Source organism: Rhinoraja longicauda, chromosome 2, assembly GCF_053455715.1.
Source record: "Rhinoraja longicauda isolate Sanriku21f chromosome 2, sRhiLon1.1, whole genome shotgun sequence".
NCBI lineage: Eukaryota > Metazoa > Chordata > Chondrichthyes > Rajiformes > Arhynchobatidae > Rhinoraja > Rhinoraja longicauda.
In genome coordinates, this window is record NC_135954.1 from 72,048,913 (window position 1) to 72,076,432 (window position 27,520).

General features: G+C 41.2%; 1 protein-coding gene across 5 annotated transcripts in view; it reads left to right on the forward strand.

Annotated features, from left to right (window-relative positions):
• top2b (DNA topoisomerase II beta) overlaps positions 1-27,520 on the forward strand; it is a 105,490-nt gene that overhangs the window by 13,109 nt on the left and 64,861 nt on the right. For all 5 annotated transcript variants that reach the window (XM_078420980.1, XM_078420956.1, XM_078420972.1 and 2 more), the window contains 20 exons: positions 4,229-4,374; positions 4,474-4,571; positions 7,414-7,626; positions 9,232-9,405; positions 9,513-9,614; positions 9,707-9,844; positions 11,370-11,508; positions 11,744-11,901; positions 14,835-14,960; positions 16,375-16,485; positions 16,575-16,680; positions 16,933-17,042; positions 17,421-17,513; positions 17,596-17,710; positions 18,099-18,220; positions 19,011-19,159; positions 24,395-24,626; positions 26,225-26,359; positions 27,020-27,220; positions 27,315-27,510. In XM_078420980.1, the coding sequence (XP_078277106.1) occupies positions 4,229-4,374; positions 4,474-4,571; positions 7,414-7,626; positions 9,232-9,405; positions 9,513-9,614; positions 9,707-9,844; positions 11,370-11,508; positions 11,744-11,901; positions 14,835-14,960; positions 16,375-16,485; positions 16,575-16,680; positions 16,933-17,042; positions 17,421-17,513; positions 17,596-17,710; positions 18,099-18,220; positions 19,011-19,159; positions 24,395-24,626; positions 26,225-26,359; positions 27,020-27,220; positions 27,315-27,510 (2,864 nt within the window). The remainder of the gene's footprint in view (positions 1-4,228; positions 4,375-4,473; positions 4,572-7,413; positions 7,627-9,231; positions 9,406-9,512; positions 9,615-9,706; positions 9,845-11,369; positions 11,509-11,743; positions 11,902-14,834; positions 14,961-16,374; positions 16,486-16,574; positions 16,681-16,932; positions 17,043-17,420; positions 17,514-17,595; positions 17,711-18,098; positions 18,221-19,010; positions 19,160-24,394; positions 24,627-26,224; positions 26,360-27,019; positions 27,221-27,314; positions 27,511-27,520) is intronic.

Consider the following 27,520-nt stretch of genomic DNA (forward strand, 5'->3'; position numbering starts at 1 on the left):
CTCAACGTTCCATTATTTGAAACAATGGATCAAAACGCAGACCGGGGCCAGCTCAGCGCGGTCCGACTCAAGCTGCGGACGTTTTGGACCGCCGAGCCGGACGTCTGGTTTCAGCAGGCGGAGGCCCAGTTTAACCTCCGGGGCGTCACGGTGGATGCAACTTGCTTCTACTACATGGTCGGCGCCCTCGATCAGGTGACCGCTAGCCGCATCAGGCCTTACCCTCGCGCTGCTCCGGCGGACAACAAGTATCCCAGTTTGAAAGCACTCCTGCTCCGTCAGTTCGGCCTCAGCGAATTCAAGCGGGCGGTGAAAATCTTCCAGATGGACGGCCTCGGGGATCGGCGGCCGTCAACACTGTTGAGCGACATGCTCTCACTCCTAGACGGCCACCCGCCCTGCTTTCTGTTCCGGTTTGTCTTTCTTCAACAGCTGCCGGACGATATCAGCCTGCAGCTCGCCGGCGATTCCTTCGCGGACCCACAGGCCCTGGGTGAGCACGCCGCTATGCTGTGGATGGCCCGTCGGCGGGACGTGAACCCGCTGGACATGGCCTCCACGGCGCCGGTATTCGAACTGCAGGTTGGTGGAGCCATCCATCGCGTCTCGGCTGCGCCTCGGAGGCATGTGCGAACCGGCCGCGCTGCTCCAGCCTGGCCCACAGCCTGCACCAGGCGCCACCAGCAGACCTCTGTTCTACCACCAGCGCTGGGGTGCTACAGCTCGTCAGTGCGGCAAGCCCTGCTCGTTCCTGGGAAACGTCGGGGCCGGCCTCTGGTAATGGCTGCGGCGGCTGGTCACATTCATCGCCTGGGATTGGCGCTCCGGGGGTCGATTCATTGTTGATACCGGGGCGGAGTTGAGCATCCTGCCACCTTCACTGGCGGACATTCGTTCCGGTAACCGGGGGCCCATACTCACCGCAGCGAACGGAAGCCGCATTCGGACTTATGGGGTTAGCACAGTCCTGCTCATCTTTGGGGCCTGTCATTTCTTCTGACCATTCACTGTCGCTGATGTCTCCCAACCGTTGTTGGGCGCTGATTTCCTCTGGGCTCACTACCTCCTGGTGGACGTCAAGCGGCAGCGCCTGGTCCACTCTGCCACGATGGAGCTGATCACGCTGCGTCTGGGCGATCCGATTGCGCCGCCTGCTGGCCCGCTGTCGTCCGTGGACTCCTGCTACGCACAGGTACTGACCGAGTTTCCTGACATCCTGACCCCCCAGTTCCGCTCGTCGAGCCCCAAGCACGGCGTGGTGCACCACATTCCAACTACCGGCCCGCCCCTCCACGCCCGTGCACGCCGGCTGCCGCCTGATAAGCTCCGCCTCGCCCGGGAGGAGCTCCGCGCTATAGAGTCCTTGGGGATCGTCCGTCCTTCCGACAGCTCATGGACTTCCCCGCTTCACATGGTTCCTAAGGCAAGCGGGGCTGGCGGCCTTGCGGGGATTATCGGCGGCTGAATGACGCTACCACCGTGGACCGGTATCCCACGCCCCACATCCAGGATTTCAAAGCCCATCTGGCTGAGGCAACAGTCTTCTCCAAGGTGGATTTGGTGCGGGACTACAATCAGATCCCGGTCCACCCGGATGATGTGCCCACGAATGCAATTATCATGCCATTTGGACTTTTCGAATTCCTCCGGATGCCCTTCGGCCTTAAGAACGTTGCGCAGGCGTTCCTACGGCTCATGGACGGAGTGTGCCGCGGTTTCGTCTTCGTCTACGTTGACGACATCCTGGTGGCTAACCGCTCGCGGCAGGAGCACTGCACTCACCTTCGGCAGCTCTGTCAGCGGCTCAACAAGCACGGCTTGGCTATCAACATCGCCAAGTGTTGGCTTGGGGTTTCTACCATCGACCTTTTTGGCCACCTCGTGACCAGGCGAGGCACGGTTCCCCTGCCGGACAAGGTCGATGTCATCCGCCGATTTCCCCGTCCATCCTCTTCGCGTGGTGTGTAGGAGGTCATGGGGATGGTTGCATTTTACCACCGTTTCATGCCATCCGCAGCCCGGATGATGCGGCTGTTGTTTCATCTACTAGCGGGTAAGCGCAAGGACATTCAGTAGACTGCCGAGGCGGTGGCAACGATTGATGGCGCTAAGGAGGCCCTGGCTCGGGCCGCGATGCTTGTCCACCCGCGGGAGGATGCCCCGACTGCCCTCACTGTGGACGCCTCGGAGGCGACGGCCGGGGTGGTGCTGGAGCAGCTGACGGATGGGTGTTGGCGGCCCCTGGCCTTTTTCAGTCATCATCTCAGCAACGCCCAGAGGAATTACAGCGTATTTGACCGGGTGCTCCTTGCCCTGCACCTGACGGTGCTCCACTTCCGCTACTTTTTGGAGGGCCGCCCTTTCACCGCTTACACGGACCACAATCCCCTCACCTTCGCCTTTGCTAAGGTTTCCGACCCATGGTCCGCATGGCAGCAGCGGCAGTTGGCATTCGTGTCCGACTTTACCACTTCCATCCGCTACGTCGTAGGCAAGGAGAATCGGGTCACTGATGCGTTGTTCCGCCCCACTGTCAATGCTGTTCTCGAGATGGCCCCCGGCATCGACTATTCTGCCCTGACGACGGCTCAGCTACCGGACTGCCATTTCCGACCTACGTCTGGAGGGCGTCCCTTTCGGTCCTGGAGTGGCGATGCTGATGTGCGATGTCTCATCCGGTCAGCCGCGCCCCATCGTCCCTGCAGCATGTTTTCGACGTGATTCACGGGCTGGCTCACCCTTCCATCTGAGCGATGACGGCCCTTGAGGCTGCCCGCTTCATGTGGCACAGTTTGCGCAAGCAGGTTGCGTTCCGTGTCAGACTGCCAAAGTCCAGCGTCATGTCCGGGCGCCTCTCCAGGAGTTCTGCGTGCCCCGCCAGCGGTTTGATCACATCCACGTAGACATTGTGGGCCGGCTACCGCCGAACTGTGGTGTCACTCACCTCCTCACCGTGGTGGACTGCTTCACGTGGTGGCGAGAGGCCGTTCCCTTGGCTGACACTTCTGCGGCCACGTGTGCTCGCGCTCTGGCGGCGCATTGGATTGCCCGTTTCAGCGTGCCCAGGACATTTCATCAGACCGGAGAGCCTAGTTAACGTCTGAGCTGTGGTCGGCCATGGCTCGCCTGTTGGGTGTTCAGCTACACCACATCACGGCCTATCACCCGTAGGCGAACGGCCTGGTGGAGCGGTTCCATCGTCAGCTCAAGGCTGCCCTGAAGGCTCGGCTCACGGACCCGTACTGGATGGACGCGTTGCCGTGGATCTTGTTGGGCATACAAACCGCCCCAAGAGAAGACTTGGCCGCCTCCTCAGCGGAGCTCGTCTATGGGGCTCCGCTCACGGTGCCTGGGGAGTTTGTTCCGTTGGCGCAGGGGAAGCAGGAGCCGCCGTCATCCGCCATGCTGCCCCTCTGTGAGAAGGTGGGCAAGCTCGCTCCGGTACCGACGTCTCGCCATGTGTCGTTTCGCCGTCGCATCTCGTCTGCGCTGCAGGACTGCTTGTACGTTTTCTTGCGCCGAGATGCTCACCCGACGCCGCTCCAGCGGCTGTATGAGGGTCCCTTCAAGGTGCTGCAGCATGGGTCAACGACTTTCGTACTGGACATGGGGTGCCGGAGCGAGACGGTGTCGGTTGCACGCTTGAAGCCGGCTCACATGGACATCGATTGTGTTGGTTGCCCAGCCTCGGTCTCGGGGCCGCTCTCGGCAACCTGAGCCTACGCTGGTCCCTGCGCCGCCGGGTATGCGCACTCGGGCTGGTCGTCTCTTGCGTCCCCTCGGTCCGGTTTATGGTTCGGGGGGGGGGGGGGGTACTGTGACGGCCCCTGGGGATTAGGTCACTCCCTGGGTCAAACCCCTCGGCACTGGATGGACAGGTCTGGGATGGCCCCAGGCTGCGGGGTTTCCCTGGAAGGGTTTGGTGGCATTCCATGTGGAAGCATGAATGATTATTAAACGACCTTCTTGGAACTTGCCTGGCGTCTAGCCTTATTTCAGGTCTGCACATCCACACCGCTACAATAGAAAGTTTTTAAAACTTGTTTTTCATATGGCTCATTGATCTTGATCCCTGCTCAAAAGCTTGGATCCCTGAGTTTTCAAATGGTTTGGGATGTATTTTTGAAGTATTGCAATCTGTAATGTGCCATTTAGTCTATCCATTAAAAAAAAATCAGTCATATTGGAAGATAAATCCTCATTTAAATGGCTTTTTGTGTTGTTCAAGGGACTCCAACATTATTAGTATTTGGAATAATGGGAAAGGCATTCCAGTAGTGGAGCACAAAGTAGAAAAAGTATATGTTCCTGCTTTGATTTTTGGACAGCTCTTAACCTCAAGTAACTATGATGATGAAGAAAAGAAAGTCACAGGTAAGAACCATGTTTGCCATTACATTCAATTGTGAATAATATTTTCAGCAGTTGATGGAATTGATGCCAGTAAACTTGGTAATTGTATGGATTTTGTAGGTGGAAGAAACGGCTATGGTGCTAAACTTTGCAACATATTCAGCACAAAGTTTACAGTGGAGACTGCTTGTAAAGAATACAAAAGCAGTTTTAAACAGGTAAGATGCGATTTTAGTCCATTTTCATTAATCGGAAGTTGAGGAAACATTGTAGTTTGGAAACGAGAATGAAAATGTAATTATTTACTTATTCATCTATCCACTTAAACGTAGTCTGTAACATAAGACGGCATTATATGAAATTTGTAACAGTGTTCCAAATTTAGTCAGCTGCCATGTATGCTTCATCCCACATTACTTTGAGCACTATAGTAGCTCGGACCCTCAAGTCCTGGCAGCATCCTTGTATCTTCTCTGCACTCTTTCCAACTTAACATCATCTTTCCTATAACATGGTGCCCAATACTCTGAATGCCGTCTCACCTACTTCTTGTATAACTGCAACATGACCTCCCAACTTCTATACTCAATATTTTGACTAATGTGCCAAGAAGTCTTTTTGACTACCCTATCTACCTGTGACGCCGCCTTCAAGTTTTCCTCCAAAATTTTATATTTGGAAATACAGTAAACCCTTGTTTTAATGGACCTCTTCAAAACAGATTTGGTTATAGCGGACTGATCTACCGAAGACTGCCCACGCCATCCCCAGCCAATTGCAGCACCAACTGCCCCCACGCCGCCACCAGCTCACATCACCTCCCCAGCTGCTTGCAGTGCCGGCTGCCCGGCTCGCGCCGCTCCCCTGAAGGCCTACAGGCCAGGGCCGTCAACTCACCTGGATTTCAGGCCCAGTTCCAGACTAAGAGTCTAAAGAAGGGTGTCAACCCAAAACATCACCTATTCATGTTTTCTATAGATGCTGCCTAACCTGCTGAGTGACTTAAGCACTTTTGTGTATTACGATGTGTATTGTGTATGACATAACACGAGGAGTTAGGTATAGGAGCAAAGAGGTCCTTCTGCAGTTGTACAGGGCCCTGATGATACCACAACTGGAGTATTGTGTGCTGTTTTCGTCTCCTAATTTGAGGAAGGACATTCTTGCTATTGAGGGAATGCAGGGTAGGTTCACGAGGTTAATTCCCGGGATGGAGGGACTGTCGTGATGAAAGATTGGAGCCTTGTATTCACTCTAATTTAGAAGGGTGAGCGGGGATCATATAGAAACATAAAATTATTAAGGGATTGGACACGCTAGATGCAGGAAACATGTTCCTGATGTTGGGGGAAGTCCAGAACCAGGGGGCACAGTTTAAGAATAAGGGGTAGGCCATTTAGAACTGAGATGAGGAAAAACCTTTTCACACAGAGAGTTGTGAATTTGTGGAATCCTCTGCCTCAGAAGGCAGAGGATGCTGATTCACTGGATGCATTGAAAAGAGAGTTAGATAGAGCTCTTAGGGCTAGCGGAATCAAGGAATATGGGGAGAAGGCAGGAAAGGGGGAATGATTGTTGATCAGCCATGATCACATTGAATGGTGGTGCTGGCTCGAAGGGCCGAATGGCCTACTCCTGCACCTATTTTCTATGTCCATGTATGTATTAACCACCAACTGCAGGTACTTATACAATGATAATACCATACTCCTCGGTTATAGCAGATTATCAGCAATAACGGACACACTCCCCCCCCACCCATCCCTATGGTCTGCATAACAAGTATTGGCCCAAACCTTCTATTGAAATCTTAATGAGCCGCCAACTTGTCCCATGCTATTTTATTGCCTACACCTCAGTATGGTTTCCCATTGATCCCTTTTCCTTCTAGAGCAGGTGTAGATCTTTGACTAAGCTGCACACATAACAGAAATCATGTAATCATGTATTGTCTTTCTGCTGACTGGTTAGCACGCAACAAAAGCTTTTCATAATACCTCGGTACACTTGACAATAAACTAAACTAAGAAATGGTTTGATTCACTCTGCAATTGTAAACATGTCGCGCCAGATAAAAATATGGGTACATTTCACAGTGTTCATTTGGGGTCAGGTTGTTAGTAGTTATGTGTGCAAACAAGAGTAGTGGTGTACTGCTACATCAAAATGTTTTATTTCTCTAGTGAGTGACTTCCAAAACAGAGATATAACACATACTTTACAGGAATATAAGAAAACAAATACAAATTTCATGTTTTTCTGCTGTACCACAAATGACAATTTTAAAATTTAAATTTAAATGTGTGCTCCTGATCTTCCTTTTATTCGCTCTTTTGTGCCCAAATGCTCAAGCCTTCACACCAATCTCCACTGTGTCTTTTCCCCTGTTTTTTCCACATACCCCTGCTTAAGCACTTTAGAATGTATACTTTAGAATGCACACGGGTACTCTTCCCAAGTTGAAGTGTGAAATACTTGGAATCGTACTCAATCTATCTTTACATATTTGTGGAATCTAAATTTAGATTTGGAGTTTGGTGCTAAATATATGAATGTGCAAAGGACAAGGGAGGAAAATAAATACTTCTACCCGAATATAATCTATTTAAACTCCCTCCTGCATTAATTCTTCAAAAATTACCCAAAGCCAAAAAATGTTCATGTTGTGCTTTTCTGAAATCTTATTTAGATTTAGTTGTTATTGCTGATTTAGAGCTTGTATTTGTATTATTTTCATTAAATCTTCCAGCATTTTATTGAATTTAGCTTTAAGGTTAGAATACTCTTCCTTATGCTGAGGAATGTATTATTTTAATAATTGGGCCTTGGTTTCATCTGCTACTAAAATGTATAATTAATTCATCCTTTATATTTTGTATGTGATCATCTATAATTATTATCCTATTAACAAAGGCAGATCACATGATATTTTTCTTTGTACAATCAATCTTGAGGTAACTTCCATAAGGCAAAAGTAGTGATATTTGTTACATTTGTGCCTAATCTATGAACAAAATTAAATTTAAAAATATTTCAAAACATTTTATTTTCTGAATGCAGACGTGGACAAATAATATGAACAAATCATCTGAGTCAAGGATTAAACATTTTGATGGAGATGATTACACGTGTATTACATTCCATCCTGATCTGTCGAAATTTAAGATGGAAAAACTGGATAAAGATATAGTGGCACTTATGACGCGGAGAGCTTACGATGTAGCTGGGTCATGTAAAGGAGTCAAAGTCATGCTTAATGGAAAGAAATTGCCAGTAAGTAATTATTAAATGCATGTTTAGATTGCAATATTTACCGGATGTTTTTGAATAGTCCATAAATAAAAATATTCACCAGGTCTGGCAATATCTTTGGACAGAGAAGACAACTGATGTTTGAGGTTGATGGCCTTTTCAGAACTGGGAAAAGTCAGAAATAAAACAAGTTTTTTGAATTCAGTGGTAGTGTGGAAGGGGCGTTTTAGACAACCAAATAAGGGTGGAGGACAAAAGATTTAAAACAACGTGAGACTGAGCTGAAACAATATGATACAAGCAGGGTGAAACAGCTGAAAAGACATGTAAATCATAAATTGTTGGTCTGGAAAAAGCATTAATAGGAGAAGACACGTATTCAAAATTACAATAAAGGGAAATAAGTTCTGAATGCTCAACCAAAAAACACAGTGCTAGCGAAACTCTGCAGATCAGGCAGTATCTGGGGAGGAAATGGACAGGTGGTATTTTAGGTCGGGATCCTTCTGCAGACCCTTCTGTCGGGGAAAGAAAGTTGAAAAAGAGGTGGAAGCAGGGCAAGGTGGATACAGCTGAAGGTGGTGATTGGCAGGTTGATGAAGGTTAGTGATAAAGTCTACTAGAGGTGAAAAAAGAGACAAAAGGAAAGAAGAGAAAGAGTGAAATATAAAGTTGGCAGAGGGATACGGGTGAAAGGAGACGGTGGGGAGATAGGGAGGTTAAAAAGAAAATTAGAGATAGCAACCTTCATACTGGCTTGTAAGTTGCCCAAGCGAAATCTCAGATGCTGTTCCTCCAATTTGCATGTGGTCCCACTCTAACAGTGGAGAAGGCCCAAGACAGAAATGTCAGTATGGGAATGAGAAGGGGAGTTAAAATGTTTGGCAACCACGAGATCACGTAGGCCGGACTATGTGTTCAGTGAAATAATCGCCAAATCTACGCTTGGGTCTAGCCGATCTATAGGACCCCACTCCGGGAACATCAGATGCATTAGATGAGGTTGGAAGAGTTGCAAGTAAACCCCTGCCTCACCTGAAAGGACTGTTGGGGTCCATAGATGGAATCGAGCAAGGAGCGATATGCTGCCTGACCCACTGATTTACTCCAGCATTTTGTGTCTTATCTTCGGCATAAACCAGCTTCTGTGGTTCCTTCCTACACCATTTGCCTTATAACAGGAAAGATGTGGAGGATTTGGAGAGGGCACAGAAAGGCTTCATCAGGACGTTGCTGGGATTAGAGGGTATTAACTTAAACTGTTTTCTCTGGAACATTGGAGGCTGAAGGGAGACCTGATAATTATATAAATCTCTATGAGAGCCTTGATAAAATTGACAGTCAAATCGTTTTTCAGAGTGGAAATCCCAAATACTCAACCACATAGAGTGAAACAGTTTAAAGAAAATATGTTGGGCAAGTTCTTTTTTTTACATGGAGTGGTGCATGCCTGGAATGAGCTGTCAGGGGTGGTCTTGGAAGCAGACACAAATGGGGTTGAGAAGGAAAAATAGAACATCTATGATTGAATTATTGGGCAGGCTTAATGGGCCAAATGGCCTAATTCTACTCCTATGTTTTATGGTATGGAATGGATGTTTAACTGTGTTCTTGTTGACCTTTTAGATAAATGGATTCCGGAGTTACGTGGATCTTTATGTCAAAGATAAGTTGGATGAGACTGGCATTGCACTAAAGGTGGTTCATGAAGCAGTGAATGATCGCTGGGAGGTGTGTCTGACCATGAGTGAGAAAGGCTTTCAGCAAGTCAGCTTTGTAAATAGTATTGCTACCACGAAGGTCGGTATTTAAAAAAAGGGTATATTATCAAACAATGCTTTTTAAAAGATCTCGCCTAACTTTCTTGCAAATTAAAAATAATTCAAAATTTGATGTTATTTTCAAAGGGTGGTAGACATGCTGATTATGTGGTAGACCAGATTGTAAGTAAATTGATTGAAGTGGTGAAAAAGAAAAACAAGGCTGGCGTATCAGTAAAACCGTTTCAGGTATGTTTTTAGTAGAATTTTAGTAAAACTTGACAAAATAAATTTAAATTTGAGTATGAAGATAACTTCAGATGTGTTTTTCTTTTGCAAAGGTAAAAAATCATTTATGGGTCTTTGTCAACTGTCTAATTGAAAACCCAACATTTGATTCACAAACAAAAGAAAACATGACTATTCAGCCAAAGAGCTTTGGATCCAAGTGTGTACTTTCTGAGAAGTTCTTCAAGGGGGTTAGTATTTCAATGTTAATTTGTCAAAATATACAACTTTGATTTAATACATTGTGTACAGGTAGGAGGTAATTCTCATTAAAAACATTGGGTGACATTGGTTAGGGGTAAAGTTCTTAACCTGAAATAGAACTAAGTGTGCTCACAGCCTGTCACGTTTTGATGTTAATTAACTCATTCATTCAAAGAATTGCTGGGTTGATGGGTTAAATCTTTCAAGGAAGTTGCTTGCTTCTCTTTTTATAGGATTTCCTACTTAATGTTCATCGGGCTTTCCAGACATCTGGAAACACAGCAGGTAAAAAGAGAGTAAAAGTGTCATATCCACTTTCCAGCACTGGTTTGTAGACTTTGAGGAGCAGAATTTTCTTCAGGCCAACAAGCACTTCCTCCAAACACTTTCTACCATGCCACATCACTGACATTCTGTGATGATCACCCTCCTTTCTCAACATAACTCCACTCCCACTCACATTTTCATTGGAGCATCATTAAATTTTGCAAAGTAGCAATATGCCATGCTTCTTACCTTGATTGTTACTTGGTTTTCAGTGACTTAACCTAAAGACGGCTAAGCAATATATGTAAACATAGATATGTTAATATTTTACATTGTTAAAGCCTCCAAGTAGAGTCACTTACTATTGCTCTCTGTTGAGTCTGCCCCACACCCCCAAACACAGACAATTAACAAGCTGGAAAACGAAGACAAAAGCAAAAATGTTTTTGATTCAAAACTTAAACTTGATTTTCTTGTTATTATTTTCACTGCAGTTGGCACTAACTCGGTCAAGTTGAAACAGTTAAAAATCCTCACTCTCATGTTTTGATTTCAAGGCTATATCCTATCCAGTACAAAACTGGTTTGTTTAGCTTCAGATATCAATCTGTGAAGAACTAAACTCTACTTCTGTGGTGTGTTTTTTGTGACATCCTTCACTCCAATAAACAATTTTATCTTAGATCAACCACTCGTATCCTGTCCATCACCAATTTCCACCTTTCTAATCGCTTCAAGATATTCATGTTTGAATTTACTTATAGCTACCCCCTCTTGCCTTTCATCTTTCTTCACTTGGTTATCCACATAGTGTGATTGGTAGCAGCGTTAGCTTTACTCTGAAACTTGTTCTCTAAAACTCTACCATCGCTTTTTTTGGGTTTTAGAAAGTAGTCTCAGAGCTAGCATTTCTTCCAAGTTTTTAATTCCCTCTGCATTAGTTAAGGATAAGTTCCTGCTCCTTCCCCCTCCAGGATTATTCTAGGCTTTAGACAAATGATATGAATGCCATTTTCAGATTCATTAAAGATATTTTTGTGATTAGATCATTTTGTTGATTTAGACTAAGATGATTGAGCTAAGAGGATCCAGCAGAAAACTGGAGCCAAATGGTTTACTCCTCCTGTTTCCTATTTTATGTTTTATTGCATTTTGTATTGTTAAAATGAAATAGATATTTCTTGAATCGATTGTTTTTTTTTCACATTGTTTTACAAGGAATGAAAATTTCTTTGGTCCTTCCAGGCAAACAACTGTGGCATTGTTGAAAGTATATTAAATTGGGTAAAATTTAAAGCCCAGACCCAACTTAACAAGAAGTGTTCCTCAGTAAAACACAGCAAAATTAAAGGCATTCCAAAACTGGATGATGCCAATGATGCAGGTACAGTAAGTGCTTTTGCTTTCAATTCTGTTAGAACACTGATGACATAATCTATCATATCCTTGGTTTAAAATAAAGTAGTCTTTGGTGAATTTTTTAAAAAAAATCAGAACTACAGTGGTTTAAAAAAGGCCCTTCAAATATTTGTGTGCAAAACACTTTCGAAGATTCATTTAGCATTAGTCTTTTACATGCAAACTTTGTAAACTAAAGGACGTGCATATATTTCTAACAGGTGGAAGGCATTCATCAGACTGTACATTGATTCTGACAGAAGGAGATTCAGCCAAATCCTTGGCTGTGTCAGGTCTAGGTGTCATTGGCCGTGATAGATATGGTGTATTCCCTCTGAGGGGTAAAATTCTCAATGTTCGGGAGGCTTCACATAAACAGGTATGATCTTGCACAAGTAATGTCAAATTGCATTGTATACATTAACTTGGAATGAAGAATGTGCTATTTTGACCTCATTTGGAAACCTCTTTAATGTGAAAACAATTGTGAATGAAGCATTTGAGTGATAGTGCCGTACTTGATAAGAAGTGCGTTTAAAATGCCTATGCACATGTATTTTGCAGGTTGTCTTATAATAGCAAGTTTGTACTTCAGATTTATTTTTATATTCAAATAATCTCTTTTTTGGTTCACTCCAAACCCTCCACACCTTTAAGGAGAGTACAAGCTTAAGTGTCCAAGCTAATGATGTTTATTATTGATTACTCCAGTTGGGTGCCAAATAAATGGAGTATCATAACGTTAGATTACGCAATTTTGAAATCATTCGGCAAAAGATGGATGGGAAGGGAAGGTATTGAAAGTAGATGTTTTTCCAATTTCTCTTATTAAAGCCCCATATCATTTTTAGAGCTTTTTCTTGATTTTGATTTGCTATTTTTGGATGCCAATTTCACAACTAAAGCTTGTCTCTCTTTCTTCCACATTAATGTATCTGTTTTCATGAGACTCTTCTTAAAGTCAATATCTGAAGATTTTGCACGTCTTTGAGGAATCTGTTGAAATCTAAATTTGAATAAATTAGTTTAAATACCAGAATAAAGTTACATAGGTGTATCTTTTTGTGCCAAATTTCAGAACAAATTGTTGCACTTGCAAATCATGCGCAAGTTTTAAAATATTTGCATTTTGAACCATTAACTAACAAAGCAAGTTACAATGTGTTAGATTTTGTGTGAGAATCTAAACTGCAATAGGCGTTTAAAATTGGATAGCTGCTACAGCCATCAGAAACAAAGTTGTCATGAATCACCTTTCTTATTGCAATTTTTCTGTTCCCCCTTTGAACATAACTGTTTTGCAAATGCCATGCTCTCATTTTTAACCTGGTAGTAGACCAAGTAGACCCGTTGGGCCCAAACCTCTCCTGCATTGATGCAGCACCCTCTTCCCCCTTCCCCCCCTCCCCCCCACTCCATCCCCTTAACCCCCTTATCCTCCCTCTTCCCCCTCCCTCCCTCAGCCCCCCTCCCTTCCTCCCTCTCCCCTCCCTCCCTAGGAGATAGATTTAAACTTTAAAATGTGAATAACTTTAAATATAATACCGACTTCAATGAAACTTCTTCCATTAGCACCAAAGGGACGACGGTGAGTAAGGAGGGCCTACAATTGTCGCTCTAGTTCAGGAACAAACAAACAAACAAATGAGAGTTTTAGTATATCTATAGATAACAATCTAGGAAATAGCAGTAGGAGGAGGCCATGTAACCACCTCAAATCTGCTCTATTTTTCTATATTATCATGACCAATCTCCACAACCCTTGATTCTCCTATCGTCCTAGATAACTCAACGCCCACATCTAGGACAGAGAATTGCAAAAAATTACAACCTGAGTGAAAACAAAGACTTATTCCTAGTCTTAAGTGGTTGATCCTTCATTTAAAGATTATATCACTGTCTTGTACATTCTCCTGCTTTTAAAAATATTCATCACACCAACTTCTCTGCCAAACCTACCCAGAACCCTGTCTCACTAAGAATATCTGATATTCTTCAAACTCCCGGGAGTCTCAGAGATCCATTTAATCACTAGGAAAAAAAACTGCAGATGCTGGTTTAAATCGAACGTAGACACAAAATGCTGGAGTAACTCAGCGTGTCAGGCAGCATCTCGGGAGAGAAGGAATGGATGACATTTCGGGTCAAGACCCTTCAGTCTGAAGAAGGGTCTTGACCCGAAACGTCACCCATTCCTTCTCTCCCGAGATGCTGCCTGACCCACTGAGTTACTCCAGCATTTTGTGTCTACCTTCCATTTAATCACTTCTCATAATATCCTCCTAATCCCAGGAATTGATCTGGTGAATGTTTGCACCAACAAATGGTCTCAAACAAGGAGACCAAAACTAATGGTGTGTCCCAAGAGTGGTCAGGCTTACTTCTGTAAACCAATTTCCTTGTTGCAACTTATTTTCTTACATAATGTAACAAACATGGTTTGCAAACCTGGTTACATTACAGACAATTCCTTCATCTAAGGCATTAACATAGAATCTAACTGTAAAGTTATATTTCTTATTCTTGGTGCATCACAAGGAGTTGGCAAAGTGAAAAGTACTTTTTATAAACTCCTACCCTTTATAAACATGAGAAACACAGCATGAATAATTGTCACATGTAATATTAAATTGCTTTTAAGGTACCAACTCATTTGAAACGTGTGTATTTCCTGTCCGTTAATGGAATTGGATTTGTAAGAGCATAAGAACATACCATTCACAAATCAATCTACTAATTTGTTCCAGATTTTGCATTCAGAAGTTTAAGAAAGCACATTACACTCCCCACTCTAATCTCTTAAATCCTTTAAGACAACTTTTTGAAAAGGAGCCTAAAACATTTCTGGAAATTCTGCTTTGATTTCAAGAATGCCGTGCATTTGAATCTTACAACTGAAGCAAAATTGATGTTTAGCAACAATAATATTAATTGCACAGTACACTGTAAGTCATTGACAAACAAAATGTTCCTCTGATCTGTTTAAATAATACCATGAGTAATTGAATTCCCTTTTTAGCATGGCTCTAATGTTTGTTGTCAAACATACTCAAAGGCAATAAATCTTAGCTATTCTGTTGTTAAATAGATAACAGAAAAGAGGACTAAGCTTAATGTATTGTACATTTTGCTATTGAAACATGCTACTTAGCAATATTTGCTAGCTTGATATTTTGTGTTTTATTTCTATCATATACTAGGTATTTCAATATTGTTTCCTCTTGTGTATGTTACATACTTTTAGTTCTTACGTTATTAAAATACTGTGGGGGGAGTTCTAGAACAGTAAAGTTATGTTACTTTGTTGTGCAGATAATGGAGAATGCAGAAATCAACAACATTATCAAGATAGTTGGTCTTCAGTACAAGAAAAGTTATGATGATGCAGAGTCATTGAAATCTCTTCGCTATGGCAAGATTATGATCATGACTGATCAGGTCAGCATATTATATGAAATTAATCTTAATTAAAAAGATATACATGAGGTTATCCTGCATAAATATTACAGGAAGCCTGTTTTATGAGCATGCAAACTGACACAATCCAATCAATGTTCTGGGAATCAGTGCATAAGATCTGTTAAGACAAATCAAAGACTACAAATTGCTTATGTTATTCACAATTTCCTTTAAGTTTTCAGAGCCAACCTAACCAAAGCAGAATATTGTGTAGGAAGGAACTGCAGATGCTCGTTTACACCATAGACACAAAATGCTGGAGTAACTCAGGCAGCATCTCTGGATATAAGGAACGGGTGACATTTCGGGTCGAGGCGCTTCTTCAGACTGAGCATCAGGGGAGAGGGAGTTACTGAGACCAAGTGTAAGAGACCAAAGGGATGCAGATCAAGGAAAATGTAGAATTGACTATTGTTAGCTAGGAGCAGGTGACAACAAAGAAGACAGAGATTTATCTACTTCTATTCCATGTGGTGTATGGAATAATAACCCTAGCCTGTATCACACCCAGGTAACTGTATCCACGAATAACCTCAAGTTTAGGATTTCACTGAAGAAGATTTGGATTTGTGGAGAGCAGTTGGCAGTGAAAGTTCACCTGCCACCCTCCTTCATCTTGTGGGAGAGATCATCATCTCATGATTCTAGTTCCAGATCCGAATGGAAAATTTTAGTGAAAGAAAAATGGTTGAGACCTAAGGGAAACCAGGTGCATAGGAAGGAGGAAAAATGAAGTTTAGGAAAAAAAACTGCAGATGCTGGTTTAAATTGAAGGTAGACACAAAATGCTGGAGCAACTCAGCGGGTCAGGCAGCATCTCGGAAAAATGAAGTTGATAGAATTTTTTGAAAGATGGTGCAAATTATTTTTCTTATCCACACAAACCTGTGACAAAATCAGCAAAAACTGATGACTGTACTTTAACTCATTGTTTTTCTTGAGACCTTGGCACACTGTAACTACATCATTTTTGTTTTTTTATGGTAAGTCCACTTCAAAATAATGCTTTGGCAGCAATGTGTTTAAGATGGGTGTGGTCTCTCAGAGAAGATCTGTGTAAATGTAATTGAAAATTCTTTCTTTCTGACTGTTTCCTGGACTGATGTTGCAAGACTGAATGCTTTGGGTCATGGAATTTCATATTTTGATTATAGGGTAAGCAAAAAAATAATACGTAAAAACCAATGCAAAAAACTTTGATGTATGTAAAGAGAGGCAGATCCATTGCAGTAAAAGAAAAAAAGGATAACTATCACTGAAGCATTCATCATGATCGTGAAGACTGCTATGAGCGAAAAATTAATTTGAATTGTACGAGCAAAATCTTTGAAGTTTATAATTATGACTTGATAAAAAGAGTTGATATTAATTTGCGTATTTTTAAATGTTACAGGACCAGGATGGCTCTCACATCAAAGGCTTGCTGATTAACTTCTTTCATCACAACTGGCCATCTCTTTTGAGACATAATTTCTTGGAGGAATTCATTACTCCTCTCGTAAAGGCGAGTAAATCGTTGGCACCATCTAAATCGTATTGCTGTAGATAAAAATAAATATACGCAGTACTGATTATAATTTTTTTTAAATAAAGGCTACCAAGAATAAACAAGAATTGGCATTCTACAGCATTCCTGAATTCGATGAATGGAAAAAACACGCAGAAAACAACAAATCTTGGAAAGTAAAATACTACAAAGGTTCGTAATATAAAAGCTAAATTCAAAATAGTCAAAAGTAAGAACCGAGGAGGTGGTGTATACCTGACTTCATTTAATTTAGTAATTTTGTATTTTTGCGCAGCTGCCAACGTTCTTTTAATGCTGCTGATATACTTTCGAACTGGAGTTGATTTTGATTCTGCCAATCGCAGGTACTCATTAGAGCTAATGTTAAGTAATAATCATATTAAATACACATATAATGACTGGAATAGGTGATGTCTCATACAGGTCTCGGTACCAGCACATCAAAAGAGGCAAAAGAATACTTTGCTGATATGGACAGACACCGCATAATGTTTCGATATAACGGCCCAGAGGATGATGCTGCAATAACTCTGGTATTATACATAATAATAATCACTATAAAAGTCTCAACATGTCAATTTTATTTTCAATAAATGCCTCAAATGCTTTTCAAAGCTGGTTTAGCAATTAAAAGTTAAATTCTGTACTATTATTGTAATTAAACATTATGATTGCATTATTGGCATTTGTTACAGGAGTACTAAAATTAACATCCGAGGATTAAAAGCACAAAAATGAATGTGTTTTTAGTCCAAATTATTTCAATATCAGTGGATTTTAAGTTAGTTTATAAACTTTTTTTTATAACTTGGCTATAGTGTGAGTTAGTGAATTATTAGTAGTTAGAAACTGCCACATTATTTTCTTTCCGTGATGTAAATGCTGAATTTATGTTATTAAAAATATGTTAGGCTTTTAGCAAAAAGAAAATAGATGATCGAAAAGAATGGCTGACCAATTTCATGGAAGATAGAAGACAGAGAAGGCTACATGGATTACCAGAGGTCTGTAGTGTTGAATTACAAACTATAATTTTAATTTTCCATCGTGTTTATGAATGTGACTTTTTTTAATTTAATTTTACAGCAATATTTATATGGAACAACAACTAAATATTTGACATACAATGACTTCATCAACAAGGAATTAATTCTTTTCTCAAATTCTGACAATGAGAGGTCCATTCCTTCTCTTGTTGACGGTAAGCATCTGCAAATTTTCAGAATTGTGTCTAAAGTGAAGCCTTATCTCTTAAACATAAATTTGAGTTCAATTTTAGCAGAAGGCATCAAATTGTGATTTGTTTATTGCTACTCACACATACACACAAATGTGCCCATAAGCAGGCACACATGCACGCATATGCAAACACACACAGTTTTTAAGCCTCAAATGCTGGGAATTTCTCTTCCTGATTTGTTTCATTCAAATAAATAGCACAACCTAGCCTTTTGGGGGTTTTTTCTCAGCCACTATATCTTCATATAGGCCTGAGTTTTGCAGCATGTGATTCACTATCCATGAGAATTAAATCCATATTGTAAAGCTAAGTAATATTTGAAAAATCATATATTTTTGTTTAATTTCAGGCTTAAAACCAGGTCAGCGAAAAGTGTTATTTACGTGTTTTAAAAGGAATGACAAACGAGAAGTCAAGGTTGCTCAACTGGCAGGTTCAGTAGCGGAAATGTCGGCCTATCACCATGGGGAGGTAAGTAAATATTTTTGTACAGCTTTCAGTTGATGTCAAATAACAATTGCACCTTCACAAGAAACTGTTGATGCTGGAATCTTGATAGACAAGTAAAGTGCGGGAGGAATTCAGCAGGTTAGGCATCATTTATGGAGCGAAATGGAGAGACAACATTTCAGTTTGGACTCTTCAGACTGTTTGGAGTAGGGAGTTGAAAGGTGGAAAAGAAAGGTGGGAGTGTACCTCCTCTTTTACTTCCAACCACGGACACCAGCAGCCCTTCTAGGTGAAACAGAATTTTAGGATGGTTTAATTAGAATTTCAGAGTTTAATACTACTATTTGGGCAGTTCCATGGAATTGAGATTGATTTACTTCCACCCGAGTTCTAAGGTAACTGATGATGCCAATATTAGTACTTAAAAAGCTGAAGGTTAATGAATTAAATTCAGGCCAGAAATGGAGGCGTGCACGTGACTTGGACAATTGTAGAACTGGTATATTTTAGAGAGAGAGAAAGTAGTGAAAATGGTGATTGGGGAGACCACGGCAAGATTTAACTCAAGAATGATATTTAATATACGAGGCACCACAGCTGCCACCGAGGAATACGGCTGATATTTGAGTGAGATGTGCCAGTTAGGAGCATGTCTCTGCAATCTTCAGATTGTCTATGAAATTTTACTCACAATAAAGTATTGCTTATTTCTCTGTAAAGCGTCTTTGAGTATATGAAAAGCGCTATATAAATGTAATGCATTATTATTATTATTATTATTATTATTTATTAGTTTTGTTTTTCATTTTAGCAAGCACTTATGATGACCATTGTAAACTTGGCACAAAACTTTGTTGGAAGTAACAATATTAGTTTATTGCAACCAATTGGGCAATTTGGTACAAGACTACATGGTGGGAAAGATGCTGCCAGTCCGCGTTACATTTTCACTATGTTAAGGTAAGCCAATAGCACTGATTAGGAACAAAATCCCCAAGACATTGCTATATTTCTTGTCCCTATTTCACCTTGACTCCCCCTTAGATGCTAGCGGACTTTCAATGACAGATAAAGAATTTCATTGTATTATCTTTTTTTCTGGTTTATTAATCTTTCTGTATTTGTTGATTTTAGTTGTTGACCTTCCTGCCCGTCTTTTGTTAAATGCTTTGACAGGATCATATACAAATTTACTTCTAAAACATTTTGGTGGTGCATGAACATGATTATTGAAATATTGCGTAATAGTATTTTGGATTAGTGTAGCTAATTTATTATGCAGTAGCTATTTTTGTTGTATCTGAAATGTATAGTTTAGGAGGAGGTCATTTAGCTATCACGTCCATGCAGATCAAAATTACACCACAACTAAACAATTCTTCCTTTGAATTAATCCTCAACAGCACATACAACAACCAAGTAAATGTACTCAAGTCTGTCAAATCTTTCCAGAGTGAGTTCATTAAAACTAAATATAGTACTCTAGCTGTAGCTATTTGTTGTTCATACAAATTAAACATGACCTCCATGCTTTTAACATATATAACATATAACAACTACAGCATGGAAACAAGCCTGTCCGGCCCTACCAGTCCACGCCGACCATTCTCCCTGACCTGCACTCAGACCATAACCCTCCAATCCCCTCCTATCCATATACCTATCCAATTTACTCTTAAATAATAAAATCGAGCCAGCCTCCACCACTTCCACCGGAAGCCCATTCCATACAGCCACAACCCTCTGAGTAAAGAAGTTCCCCCTCATGTTACCCCTAAACCTTTGTCCCTCAATTCTGAAGCTATGTCCCCTTGTTGGAATCTTCCCCACTCTCAAAGGGAAAAGCCTACCCACGTCAACTCTGTCCGTCCCTCTCAAAATTTAAAAAACCTCTATCAAGTCCCCCCTCAACCTTCTACGCTCCAAAGAATAAAGACCCAACCTGTTCAACCTCTCTCTGTAGCCTAAGTGCTGAAATCCAGGCAACATTCTAGTAAATCTCCTCTGTACCCTCTCCATTTTGTCGACATCCTTCCTATAATTTGGCGACCAGAACTGCACACTATACTCCAGATTCGGCCTCACCAATCCCCTGTACAATTTCAACATTACATCCCAACTTCTATACTCGATGCTCTGATTTATAAAGGCAAGCATACCAAACGCCTTCTTCACCACCCTATCCACATGAGATTCCACCTTCAGGGAACAATGCACAGTTATTCCCAGATCCCTCTGTTCCACTGCATTCCTCAATTCCCTACCATTTACCCTGTACGTCCTATTTTGATTTGTCCTACCAAAATGCAGCACCTCACACTTATCAGCATTAAACTCCATCTGCCATCTTTCAGCCCACCCTTCCAAAAGGCCCAAGTCTCTCTGTAGACTTTGAAAATCTACCTCACTATCAACTACTCCACCTATCTTAGTATCATCTGCATATTTACTAATCCAATTTGCCACACCATCATCCAGATCATTAATGTAAATGACAAACAACAGTGGACCCAACACAGATCCTTGGGGCACTCCACTAGACACTGGCCTCCAACCTGACATACAATTGTCAACCGTTACCCTCTGGTATCTCCCATTCAGCCATTGTTGAATCCATCTTGCAACCTCACTATTAATACCCAACGATTTAACCTTCTTAATCAACCTTCCATGTGGAACCTTGTCAAATGCCTTACTGAATTCCATATAGACAACATCCACAGCCTTGCCCTTATCAATTTCCCTGGTAACCTCTTCAAAAAATTCAAGAAGATTAGTCAAACATGACCTTCCAGGCACAAATCCATGTTGACTGTTTCTAATCAGGCCTTGATTATCCAAATAATTATATATATTGTCCCTAAGTATCTTTTCCATTAATTTTCCCACCACAGACGTCAAACTAATAGGTCTATAATTGCTAGGTTTACTTTTAGAACCTTTTTTAAACAAAGGCACAACATGCGCAATGCGCCAATCTTCCGGCACCATCCCTGTTTCTAATGACGTTTGAAATATTTCCGTCATAGCCCCTGCTATTTCTGCACTAACTTCCCTCAATGTCCTAGGGAATATCCTATCAGGACCTGGAGACTTATCCACTTTTATATTCTTCAAAAGTGTCCGTACCTCCTCTTCTTTAATCCTCCTAATTTCCATCACTACTCTACTTGTTTCGCTTACCTCACATAATTCAATATCCTTCTCCTCGGGAAATACCGAAGAAAAGAAATTGTTTAATATCTCCCCCATTTCTTCCGGCTCAGCACATAGCTGTCCACTCTGACTCTCTAATGGACCAATTTTATCCCTCACTATCCTTTTGCTATTGACATATCTGTAGAACCCCTTGGGGTTTACTTTTACATTACTTGCCAAAGCAGCCTCATATCTTTTTTTCACTTTTCTAATTTCCTTTTTAAGATTCCTTTTACATTCTTTATATTCCTCAAGAACCTCATTTACTCCCTGCCGCTTATATTTATTGTATATCTCCCTCTTTTTCCGAACCAAGTGTCCAATTTCCCTGGAAAACCACGGCTCTTTCAAATTATTATTCTTTCCTTTCCACCGAACAGGGACATAAAGACTCTGTACTCTCAAAATTTCACCTTTAAATATCCTCCATTTCTCTATTATATCCTTTTCATAAAACAACAATTTCCATTTCACTCCTTTTAAATCCTTTCTCATCTCCTCAAAATTAGCCTTTCTCCAATCCAAAATCTCAACCCTTGGTCCAGATTTGACCTTCTCCATAATGATATTGAAACTAATGGCATTATGATCACTAGACCCAAAGTGCTCCTCAACACATACCTCCGTCACCTGACCCATCTCATTTCCTAACAGGAGGTCCAACACTGCCCCTTCTCTGGTAGGCACCTCTACGTATTGCTGCAAAAAACTATCCTGCACACATTTTACAAACTCCAAACCATCCAGCCCTTTAACAGAATGTGATTCCCAGTCTATATACGGAAAATTGAAATCACCCACAATCACCACTCTGTGCTTACTACTAATATCTGCTATCTCCTTACATATTTGCTCTTCCAATTCTCGTTCCCTATTTGGCGGTCTATAATACACCCCTATAAGTGTTGCTAAACCTTTCTCATTTCTGAGTTCCACCCAAACAGCCTCCTTAATCGAGCCTTCTAGTCTGTCCTGCCAAAGCACTGCTGTGATATCCTCCCTGACAAGCAATGCAACATCCCCACCTCTTGCCCCTCCGATTCTATCACATCTGAAACAATGAAATCCTGGAATATTTAATTGCCAATCGCAACCCTCCTGCAACCATGTTTCACTGATCGCCACAACATCATACTTCCAGATGTCAATCCAGGCTCTAAGCTCATCCACCTTTCTTACAATGCTCCTAGCACTAAAATATACACATTTAAGGGACCCATCATTTCTTATTCTCAGTTTATTTCTTTTCCCTTCTTTCTCTCCTACATATTGGGTCTGAGTGTTTCCCTTTTCTGCCTCCTGCCTCACACACTGCCTATTAGCTATCTGTGTTTGAGTCCCTCCCCCCAACCGTACTAGTTTAAAGTCTTCGCAGTTATTTTAGCAAATCTCCCCGCCAGGATATTGGTTCCCCTCGGGTTCAGATGCAACCCGTCCTTTTTGTACAGGTCATACTTCCCCCAGAAGAGGTCCCAATGATCCAGAAACTTGAAACCCTGCTCCCTGCACCAGTTCCTCAGCCACGTATTTATCCTCCACCTCACTCCATTCCTATTCTCACTATCGCGTGGCACAGGCAGTAAGCCTGAGATTATTACTTTGGAAGTCCTTTTTTTTTAACTCTCTTCCTAGCCCCCTGAATTCTCCTTTCAGGACCTCTTCCCTTATCCTACCTATATTGTTGGTACCTATATGTACCACGACCTCTGGCTCCTCTCCCTCCCCTTTCAGGATATCCTGGATACTCTCAGACACATCCCGGACACCGGCACCAGGGAGGCAAACCACCATCCGGGTCTCCCGACTGCGTCCACAGAAACGCCTATCTGACCCCCTCACTATAGAGTCCCCTATTACTACTGCTCTCCTCTTCCTTTCCCTACCCTTCTGAGCAACAGGGCCGGACTCCTTGCCAGAGGCCCGGGCACCGTCGTTGCCCCCAGGTAGGCTGACCCCCCCAACAGTACTTAAACAGGAGTACTTATTTCCAAGGGGTACAGCCACCGGGGTACTCCCTAGTCCCTGCCTCTGTTCCTTGCCCCCCCTAACAGTGACCCACTTGTCTACCTCCCGTGGTCTAGGAGTGACCACCTCCCTGTAACTCCTATCTATAACCTCCTCACTCTCCCTGATCAGACGGAGGTCATCAATCTGCCGCTCCAGGTTCCTAATACGGTCCCTTAGGAGCCCCATCTCGTCACACCTGGCGCAGATGTGGATGTCTGGAAGACTATCAGACTCCCAGATTCCCCACATCTGACACCCAGAACAAAAAACTGCCCTGGCAGTCATACTCTCCAAACAAAGCCCCGCGCTCGGTTACTAAACCTACCGCCCGGCCGCTACTCCAACCGCCCGCTTTTGTATTCATTGCTTGCCTAGTAAATGAAATTATTCTGTATGCCACCTCTGCTATCATATTGGCATGTCTTGATCCCATTTAGGCATCCATGAACTGGCGATCCAAGTTTCCTCAACACTTCAACATAGCTTTTTTTTTGTGTATTCTCATATTTTGCTCCCCTAAATTATGCTAGATTGAATTTCACTTACCACTTCATGCCTATCTTGTCCATAATATTCTGACACAATATAACCTTTCAGCCGATCAACTTCATGGTCAGGTTTATCTGAACACTTGGGGTTTACCCAAAACAAAGTTAGGCTGATTGTACTTAATTAGGCTATATATTTCTGAATGACCATTTGTAAATCCATAATAATAATAATGGAGTAAAGCTTTATATTAATAGCATTGAGGTGTAGATCAGTCATGATCTGACTTAATGACAGAAAAGGCTCAAGTACCTGAATGGCCTGTTTCCATTCTTATATTTGCACAGCTAATGCAAAGGCAAATGAATTCCTTCCTCATTGTCCAACATACAATTTTAATTATTAGTACGTTTCCTGTAATGTTGCTATACATTTCTATCATAATAATTGTAATATATGCTAAAAATATTTTGAGGTTTAATGTGTTGAATTTGTTTTTAGTACATTGGCACGCTTGCTTTGCCCTCATGTGGATGACAATTTGCTGAAATTTCTTTATGATGACAACCAGCGAGTTGAGCCAGAGTGGTACTGTCCCATAATTCCCATGGTCCTTGTTAATGGAGCTGAAGGTATTGGTACAGGATGGGCTTGTAGAATTCCTAATTATGATATCCGGGAACTAGTCAACAATGTCAGACGGATGCTGGATAGCTTGGATCCCCTTCCTATGGTAAATAATGAAAAACATATGCCATTTTTCTGAACCTTTAATCATAGTTTAATAGATTACAATGTTTTATACTTCCAAATGTGTGTATATTACATTGGTGCATGATTTTAAGAAAGTATATTTTCTGAAGGAGACCTCGTAAAGCACTGATATGGATGTAGTAGTGGCACAGTGGTTAAATCACCAGACGAATAATCCAGACTCATGGAATAACAATCCAGAAGTTAGACGTCATATCTCACCATGGTAACTACGGAATTTAATCTCTGTTAATAAACTGGGTATTAAAAAAAATTGAAATTATAAAATTTTGCAAACCGCTGAGTTCAAGGACAACTATGAAAGTAATGCGCAAATCTTAAAATAATCGAAGTATTGGAAGTGAAATCAGTCTTTACCAATTTGTATGTTCTCTCCTTGATCTGTGTTGGTTTTCTCCGGGATCTCCAGTTTCCTCCCACACTCCAAAGATGTACAGGCTTGTGGGGTATTTGGCTTGGTAAAAATGTAAATTGTCCCTAGTGTGTGTAGGTGTTAGTGTATGGGGATCGCTGGTCGGCATGGACTCGTTGGGTCGAAGGGCCTGTTTCTGTGCTGCATCTCTAAACTGAACTAAACTGGGTATGTAATGCTACATCCTAGTTTCTTTTCATCTGAGTTGAATGGAAATGAAAATTGGGTATGGGTGTGATGTAAACTTTTGCTTTGCTATTGTTACTAGCTATATAATCTATAATGACACTTCAAGGAAGTCCTATTTGATTTGATATTATTGCATTACATATTAAATTGATACCTAAACTTTCAATTGTAGTTTACGTTGTACTTTTTGAGCAAGATGAAGGTTGTTTTCTTTGTATGTCGCAAACATTTATTCCTCAAAAATCATTGACAGTTAGCTGGCCATTGAAGAAAAAAAATTGTTGCACCTCGCTGAAAGAATGAACTTTAGCATTGTTGACAATTCGCAAGCAGATTTTTAGTAATTACTTTGGGATGTTTTCAAAAGACCAATATTATGACTTAATTTGTTCTTCATTAATTAATATTATCAAGAGTCAATAACTTGTCAATCTAGATGGCCACCTGATGTGAAACTGACAGACTATTCTTAAGAAGCAATGCTGTTTTGATTGCTGCAGGGAGGTTACATGGAAACATTTTCCAAGACTTTTTCTTCCAAGACAGATCTCTTTCTGCTTGTTAATTTCCAAAGTAACTGTTAAGTGGTTCTTTGCTTGTCGATCAAAGTTGTGTATGACCATTTGGGCTCGCATGATGCAAATGATGTTACCTAATTTATCGATTGATTTATATACAATTCACGTGATGGAAAGACACGATATCGCTGTATGGCTGTGTGATAAAGATAAGGCTTTAATTCGGATTCTTAAGGTCAACTGTTAATTTATATGAAAAGATGTTCACAATTTTTTTCAGCATATTGTTTAGATGCATCCAGTTCATTGGTGTATTAATAACAAGCTGGATATGGTTGGCTTAGAAATACATTTATCATCAGTGAGATTATAAAGGAAAGTTAAATATTTTCCCGGAGGTATAATCACTCATTCTTTTACCTTTCTTTGATTTACAAGTTACCGAGCTACAAAAATTTCAAAGGAACAATTGACGAAGTGGGCCAAAACCAATATGTTGTTAGTGGTGAGATATCAGTTTTGGATCGGAATACCGTAGAAATCACAGAGCTTCCAGTTAGGACTTGGACACAGGTAACATGTATAACGAGTTTTAAATAGGTTTTATAATGCCAGTAATTAGGACATTTATGAAGTTAGTAACAACTGGTGAACATGGGTACAAATATGTACACGTTTTCTCTAGAAAGTGGGGATAAAATTGTGTTTTTCCATAAAGAATTGTTTTTGAATGCATTCTAATCATTCTCACAATCCGGGGATAGGGTTTTTTTCTGAATTTTTTGTTTCCTTTATGCTTCAATTAAGCTTGGTGACTAAAGCAATTTCTTGATGACGTTTGGTCAGTTATGACCCATTAGTAATTTATCCTTCCATTAAGTTTAAGGGTGTTAAATCAAATGGAATCACTCAAGGAACTGATTCCATTTGATTAAACATTGTTAATTTATTGGAAGAAGTTCATTAAGATTTTTATAATCAGTTATGAAGGTTTACCATTAAGTGCTGTGTGTTGCAATGTATTAAAAATAACTTGTAGAGCTGAGGAGGAATGAGGTGTCCCTTTTTGTAAAAAGTTACTTTCTCTCAACATCTTAACATGTGTAAATTTGTTTTTCAAATATTTTGTGTGTGCTGGTAACTACTAACTATAAAAGTATAATTTTATTTATAATTGAATAATAAAATTATTTTATTCTGAATTGAATAAAAGATTATCTTTTTATCCTAAAGGCATACAAAGAACAAGTTCTTGAGCCAATGCTCAATGGAACTGAAAAGACAGCAGCTTTGATAAATGACTACAAAGAATATCACACTGATGCCACAGTCAAGTTTATGGTAAAAATGTCAGAGGAGAAACTTGCGCAAGCAGAAGCTGTTGGTTTGCACAAGGTGTTCAAACTACAAACGACTCTCACTTGCAACTCCATGGTAGTGTTTTTTTTTAAACACATTTTGATATGAGAAATCACTAATTGGATGTATTTAAAACTACTTCATACAGCAATAATATTGTTCATTGCAGGTCCTTTTTGATCACATGGGTTGCATGAAGAAATATGAAACTGTGCAAGACATCTTAAAGGAATTCTTTGATTTAAGGTTACATTATTACAGTTTGAGAAAAGAGTGGTTGTCAGGAATGCTGGGAGCAGAGTCTGCAAAACTAAACAACCAAGCTCGCTTCATTATAGAGAAAATACAAGGGAAGATTACAATTGGTAAGGATGG